Source organism: Cottoperca gobio, unplaced genomic scaffold (genome assembly GCF_900634415.1).
Source record: "Cottoperca gobio unplaced genomic scaffold, fCotGob3.1 fCotGob3_2arrow_ctg1, whole genome shotgun sequence".
NCBI classification, from domain to species: Eukaryota; Metazoa; Chordata; class Actinopteri; order Perciformes; family Bovichtidae; genus Cottoperca; species Cottoperca gobio.
In genome coordinates, this window is record NW_021166910.1 from 55,534 (window position 1) to 62,653 (window position 7,120).

A 7,120-nucleotide genomic window follows, 5' to 3' on the forward strand; every position below is an offset into this window, starting at 1 on the left:
GCAGGGTCTCTCCTTCTCTTTCCCTCTGTATCATGAGGTTGTTTTAAACCATTCTTAGTCCGGCCCCTTGCCTGAGACCAATTTGACTTGGGAGACCCTACCAGGGGCACCAGGCTGCAGACAACACAGCTCTCAGGTTCATAGGGACACACAAACCTCTCCACCACGGTAAGGTAATGGTTCCCGGAGAGGATGCTAATGTTAATTATACAACATTTGTCTAGAATTTTGTCCCGCATTTATAGTATTATTGAAAACCGGGTGACAGTGTACGTTTGCAATAATTGAAGTTCCCTATAATAAAAAACACACCTTAAGTTCAAAAAGGTGAAGTTGAGTCGTACTGTGTTGTCTGCACCACTTATCAGTGATAAAAACACAGATGCCCCAGATGTATTTAAGTTTATTGTATATAGTAACCACCAAAACAAAAAAAAACACTTAAATAACTTTTATTGGTGTACATAATGCATATTTATTATTGTATACAACTTAGACAATGATTGACATTTTTTTATTTTGCCTTTATTTATATAGTTAAAATCTCATTGAGACACAGGTTCTCATTCTCAAGAGAGACATATTTTCTATACATACAATCAGCTGGTGATAATATTCAGTTTATACATCAAGTTAAGTATTACAGTACCAATCAAAGAGTTTTATAGTTCACAAAACAAAGCTAACTGCAAAGCAAATTGCAAAGGCTATATAAACAATTTTACAAATAATCTTTTAGATATTGTGACAATATCTAACATCTGTCTTCCATTAACTACTAAAGTGCAGACACGTGTTGAAACCTGCGTTTAAAAGACAAAGCTTGATTAATTTACTGATTATTTTCAGGTAATGCAATACCTATATTTGTTCTGGATTCAGAACCAGTGCTGTTAAAAACATTATGGCTCTTGCAGGTTCTCCAGAAACGTCTGTATTTCGCGACACATTCTGTCCTTGCCTTTGTCTCTTATGTTCTTTAGAACTTTGATGCTTTTCTCACGAAAGATGGATTGTTGCGGTATCTCTGCCGCCTTCATGTGATATCTTAGTGAGCTGGTGCGATCCTGTCCTTGGAAGTTTAAATATTTTGCGTAGTTGTTGTAAAGCATCTGTTTGCCTGCCTGATCAAGATCACTTTTTAGCAGCTCCTGGTATATCTGCTTAGCTTTAACCTTGCCGTTAGTTGATTTGGAATATATATTTGCAAGGTCTATTTTCTTCCCAAGGGAAGAATGAGGGTAAAGTGAAATCACCTCTTCATGGAGACTGATTGCTCTGTCTACCATGCTTTGTTTTTGGGGACTGTCACTGAAAAATATCTTCCATTTGTAGCAGAGTGCAGCACATCTCATCAGATAACGCTCATCTGGCTGGTTTTTCAGAACCTCCTCTGCCAAGTCAATGGCCTCATCAACAGATACATAGTTTCTGTAAACCCTAAGTAATGGTTTAATACCACTGTAGCTGCTGATAGGATTTCTCAAAACCTCCCTGGCTAGCTTACATGCTTCATCTTTAATTATTTCTCCTTTCTTAGCACAATGCTCAAGGTAGTGAACAGCAAAGAACAAGTTCTCTGGATCCTGTTCTTTGGCGATTCTCATTTTCTCCAAGATGTCAGCCCCCAGCCCTGTGCTGCTGTGCTTTGAAGCAAACATTAACCCTTTGACATGGTAGGTGTGCCACTCCACCATGTCCGGCTGCATCCTAATGGCTCTCTGGAAGTAATCTGCAGCCAGCAGCATTTTATCTGTGCTAAACCTTATGAAAGTCCAGGCTTTTTCAGCGTAGATCTCTGGGTGGAGCTCATCCTGGGATGGAGATTGGTATTTTTTCATCAGTGTCGACCTTTGTCAGGTAAGCCTCACTCTCTGCTGGGTCTCCCAGGTGGTGGTGCAGCCAAGCCAGGTTTCCGTAATTCACCACTAACCAGGGACCCTCATCTGCGTTTCTCATCTGACGGAAGGCCTCTGTAGCCTTGTTGAAGAAACTCTGGGCTTCTTCAGTGAACCCCAGCTTGTATTCAATGAACCCCCGCAGGTTGTAAATGTGACCCAGCCAGCTGTGTCCGTCCTCGGTGAAGAAATCCTCAAACCTTTCCCTGCAACGGAAAAGTTTGGACCTGCTGGTGTCCAGATCCCAGGTGAAGTGACACTGCAGGGCCTCCAGTTTGGACACCAGTGTTGTTTGACTCTGATCAGCACTGGTGGAGAATTAAAATAACAATTATTAAAACACATCATAAGTAGGTTAATGTGATGAAGTCTGCAATTAGTGCATAACCACTGTTCATCTCATGCGGAGAAAGGGAAGAGGGAAGGAAGGAATGCAGTAAGAAGCACTGAGTAGACAGCAAACAAGTAAACAAAGAAAGGAAACATGAACAGTCATAAGGAAAATAAAACATCCATCTTTCTTTCATTCCCTTTCAGCAGCAACATTTTCAGCTCCTCCTGGGGGATCCCAGGGTGTTACGTTTTGTAATAAGGAGGACCCAAATGCAAAAACCAAGATGAGGTAAAACAAAAGAGAGCTTTATATAGCAAAAGCTTACCAATATATAAAACGAGGTAACAAATAGAACTGAAAACACGAACCAGGGTTGACACAGGATAGCATGAAGATTCACGAGGGTACACGAGGGACGCACACGGCAACATGGATAGCATGAGCAGAACATGAGAGTAACAAAAATAATGAACTGACAAAGAACACTGAGACAGACAGGGATATATACACACAGACACTAAATGAGGGAACAAGACACAGCTGGGAGAGAAAGGCAAATACACAGGAGGAAACTAATGAAGGGAACGAGACACAACTGGGGGAGAAAGGCAAATACACAAGGGCAGGAAGTAATACAAGACATGACACAAGGGGAAGGGAACATTTCAAAATAAAACAGGAAACGCAAATCCAGCGTCGTGACACAGGGTGTTCCCAAGCCAGATGAGATATATAAATTCTATTCTATAATATAAAAATATTATTTCCTCAGCGTGTTCTGGGTCTACCCCGGAGTCTTCAAGATTTGGACGGAAAACCGCAGAAGGAAAGCTTAATTTCCTCCGTATGTCTGAGCTTACATACCCTATGACTTATGCTGAGCCCAGCTACCCTACTGAGGGAACTTATTTCGGCCACTTTTGTTTGTGAACTCAATCTTTCGGTCACTACCCAAAGCTCATGACTAAAGGTGAGGATTTTGGATCTCTGTTGCTCAATAATAATAAGATATTAAGTACATCAGAATGATTGTCATTACTTGAAATGCAGAAGCAGTTTCTCACCTCATCATTTGGCTGTTTCCTTGACTCAGCAGTTCGTCTGGTTTTTGCTCTTGATGCACCTTTAGGTTCGCTGGTACAAAGTCAGATATGTCTAACTCCTGCTTTGCTGAAAATGATGAGATGTTGTTGAGCACGCAGCTTTATATGTTCACACTGAAGTCGAAGTGAATGTCATACGTCTAAACACGCCCGCCTGACTATTGTTTCCCAGCAATAGAAACCTAAAGCCACATATCTGGAAAAACAACTAAGACATGACTCATTAAAGTTTGTCATTATATTTTCTCCTAAGTTTATTTAAATTAATTAGTTTGTTTTTCTTCTTTAGAATATGATGTCACACTGAGTGAAATATTCAACCCAAAGATGCCACATTTTTTAATGGCTGCAGCTTCTCATAAAATGTTATGATATCATAATATAAGCCTATTCAGTATGTGTATACACTGACAGAATGTCAGTTACCCTCAGCTTAATGTGAGGTGTGAAAAATGGCCTCTTGTCAAAATTAGTGGCCTGTCTGTTTCATATGCGATGGCGCCGACCCTGGTGAAAGTATGAAGAGCTGGGACAGCTGTTACCTGGAGACACAGGTCATTTAGCAGGCGCTCTTAGACCACTAGGCCATCACCACCCTGCACCCTGCACCTACATTATGACGCTCTGCTGAGTAGTGAGAAATCATCTTTTAAGAGACTCTATTCACTGGTGCAAATGTTTACTTCAATAGTTTGGCTCTACTCACATAAGCGTTGTTCACCTTGCCGTAACATTTGTCTAGAATTCTGTTCCGCATTTATAGTATTGTTAAAAACCGGGTGACAGTTTAGGTATGCAAGGATCGTCATTGTGCCAACATACGCAGTCTTTAGATTAAAACGTGTAGTTTAAAATCAAAGAAAGAAATGTAAAATTACTTTGTGGCAGTGGGGTGTGGTTAGGGCGCCGGACGCTGGGGGGAGACGGGAGTGTCCCAGCTGGAGGCCAGAGAGCTGAACGGAATCAGGTAATCAGTCACATAAAAAATGCATGGTGATGGCCTGGTTCTGTTCATTTTCCAGTAGGCTGAGTCCTGGAGCCCCAGACATGGATTACCCAGAGCGAGAGAAATCCACGGGATTACATGGTGCTGGACGGAGTCAGCAACCTCGGAGCTATCTAAAAAGCACCTGATAAGACATGCATTTGTTTGGGTGTACCAATAAACAGCTGTGAGCCTGTCCCACGTCTCCTCTCCTATCTACATATCACCTGGCTGTAGATAGGGATTGCTACACTGGCACCTGAATAGGGACAGGTCAGAGGAGGGGAAAAGCCCTTGCCACAATACGGCATGCCAGCGGGAGGATCGTGTCCTCCTGTGGGAGCTGCTGCAGTGCTCGGCCACCAGAGGGGCGATCCAGGAAACACTCCGGTTCGGCCACTGCCGATTGGGCTGCAGAAGATGACGCAGCCAGGTGCTGTCTCCAGCCGGGAACCAACTCTGCGGAGGACGTCGTCGGGCATGAGGCACTGGAGCAGTTCATTGCCGGACTGCCAGCCTCTTCAGCGAACTGGGTCCAGTGCTACCTCCCTGCCAACATTGAAGCTGCCGTCGTCCTTGTGGAGGACCACCTCTCCATGCCCTGACGGAGTCTGGGGCACGAAGACCGGGCCACAGCTCCCCCACAGGTCCGGCCCGTTCATGCCTCAAGGAGTTTCCGGTCATCAGCGGGGTCCGCTGGCCCCTGCCATATGCCACCCTTCGTTGGCCCGGTCTTCACCTCCGGTGCAGCTGGAGCACAGCTGACTACTCACCCCCAGTTTCCTTTCTTTTCTCCCCCCCAGGACCCAGCCAATGCATCTGTTCGCCTGGCACCACAGAGGGCTCCTCAGATGCCAGGGCAGGGGTGGTGGCGGGACTGTCCGGTCATGGAGGTGGGGCAGTTGGTCCGGGTTGTGGCGCCGCCAGACTCCTCTCCCGGCAGTGTTCAATGGGGATACGGAGGTGGCGAACGCCGACGAGGGGAGTGCGGGGCCGGAGGAGGCTTGTGATGAGCTTCATCAGCTTCGTCCCTGCAGTTACATCCGGTGGAGGACTTTCCCCTCGAGCAGTCTCGAGACGAGACCCTCTGTCACGCTTTCGAGCAAGTAGTGAGTGTGGATGGCTCCCCACTAAACCAGAACGCCGCACTGACACACCCCCACTTTTCAGTGATTAGGGACAGGCTGTACCGTGTGAGCCGCGACACACAAACAGGTCAGGAAAATACACAGTTGTTGGTTCCGAAAAGCCATCATAACCCCATGTCCGGGTATCTAGGGTATTGGCCGGGCATTTGCCCGGACGTGAAGCGGTGTTGTGAGTCATGCCGCGGCAATTTTCATTTTCTCCAAGATGTCAGCCCCTAGGTCTGTGCTGATGTGCTCTGAAGCATACATTAACCCTTTGATATGGTAGGTGTTCCACTCCACCATGTCCGGCTGCATCCTGATGGCTCGCCAGCTGCATTTTATCTGTGCTAAAACTTATCAGAGTCCAGGCTTTTTCAGCGTAGATCTCTGGGTGGAGCTCATCCTGGGATGGAGATTGGTATTTTTTCATCAGAGTGTCAACCTTTGTCAGGTAAGCCTCACTCTCTGCTGGGTCTCTCAGGTGGTGGTGCAGCCAAGCCAGGTTCCCGTAGTTAACCACTAACCAGGAACCCTCACCTGCGTTTCTCATCCGGCGGAAGGCCTCTGTAGCCTTGTTGAAGAAACTCTGGGCTTCTTCAGTGAACCCCAACGTGTATTCAATGAACCCCGCAGGTTGTAAATGTGACCCAGCCAGCTGTGTCCGTCGTCGGTGCAGAAATCCTCAAAACTTTCCCTGCTACGGAATATTAAGGACCTGCTGGTGTCCAGATCCCAGGTGAAGTGGCACTTCAGGGCCTCCAGTTTGGACACCAGTATTGTTTGACTCTGAGCAGCACTGATGGAGAATAAAAATAACAATTATTAAAACACATCATCAATAGGTTAATATAATATGCTCTGAGGTGTGCAATGAGTGCATAGTCACTGTTGATGTGGAGAAAGGGAGGAGGGAAGGAAGGAATGGAGTAAGAAGCACTGAATAGACAGTCATAAGGAAAATAAAACATCCATCCTTTTTTCATTCCCTCTCACCTGCAAAATGTCCAGCACTTCCTGGGCGACCCCAGGGTGTTCCCAAGCCAGATGAGATAAATAATCTCCTCAGCGTGTTCTGGGTATACCCCGGAGTCTTCAAGAGTTGGACGGAAAATCTCTGAAGGAAAGCGCCCTTCCCTCCGTATGTCTCTGCTCACATACCCTATGACTTATGCTGAGCCCAGTTACCCTACTGAGGGAACTTATTTCAGCTTATTTACTTTTGTCTGTGAACTCAATCTTTCGGTCACTACCCAAAGCTCATGACTAAAGGTGAGGGTTTTGGATCTCTGGGGCTCAATAATAATAAGATAGAAAATACATCATAATGATTGTCATTACTTTAGATGCAGAAGCAGTTTCTCATCACATCATTCAGCTGTTTCCTCGACTCAGCAGTTCTCTAAATATTAGACAGTTCGTCTGGTTTTTGCTCTTGATGCACCTTTAGGTTCGCTGGTACAAAGTCAGATAAATCCAACTCCTGCTTTGCTGTCAATGATGAGATGATGCTGAGCAGGCAGCTTTATATGTTCACACTGAAGTCGAAGTGAATGTCAGACGTTTTCATTTTTGTTTTGTCTAAACACACCCACCTGACTATTGTTTCCCAGGAATAGAAACCTAAAGCCACATATCTTGAAAAACAACTAAGACGTGACTCATGTAGTGTA

The 7,120-nt window shown here is 45.3% G+C and overlaps 1 protein-coding gene across 1 annotated transcript; it reads right to left on the reverse strand.

Moving 5' to 3' along the window:
• Positions 1–578: 578 nt before the first annotated feature.
• LOC115005401 (interferon-induced protein with tetratricopeptide repeats 1-like) lies at positions 579–2,687 on the reverse strand. Its single transcript, XM_029427203.1, is given in 3 exon segments — positions 579–1,845; positions 1,847–2,206; positions 2,601–2,687. Coding segments are annotated over 3 exon segments (1,386 nt in total). The 5' UTR covers positions 2,684–2,687; the 3' UTR covers positions 579–902.
• Positions 2,688–7,120: the final 4,433 nt, after the last annotated feature.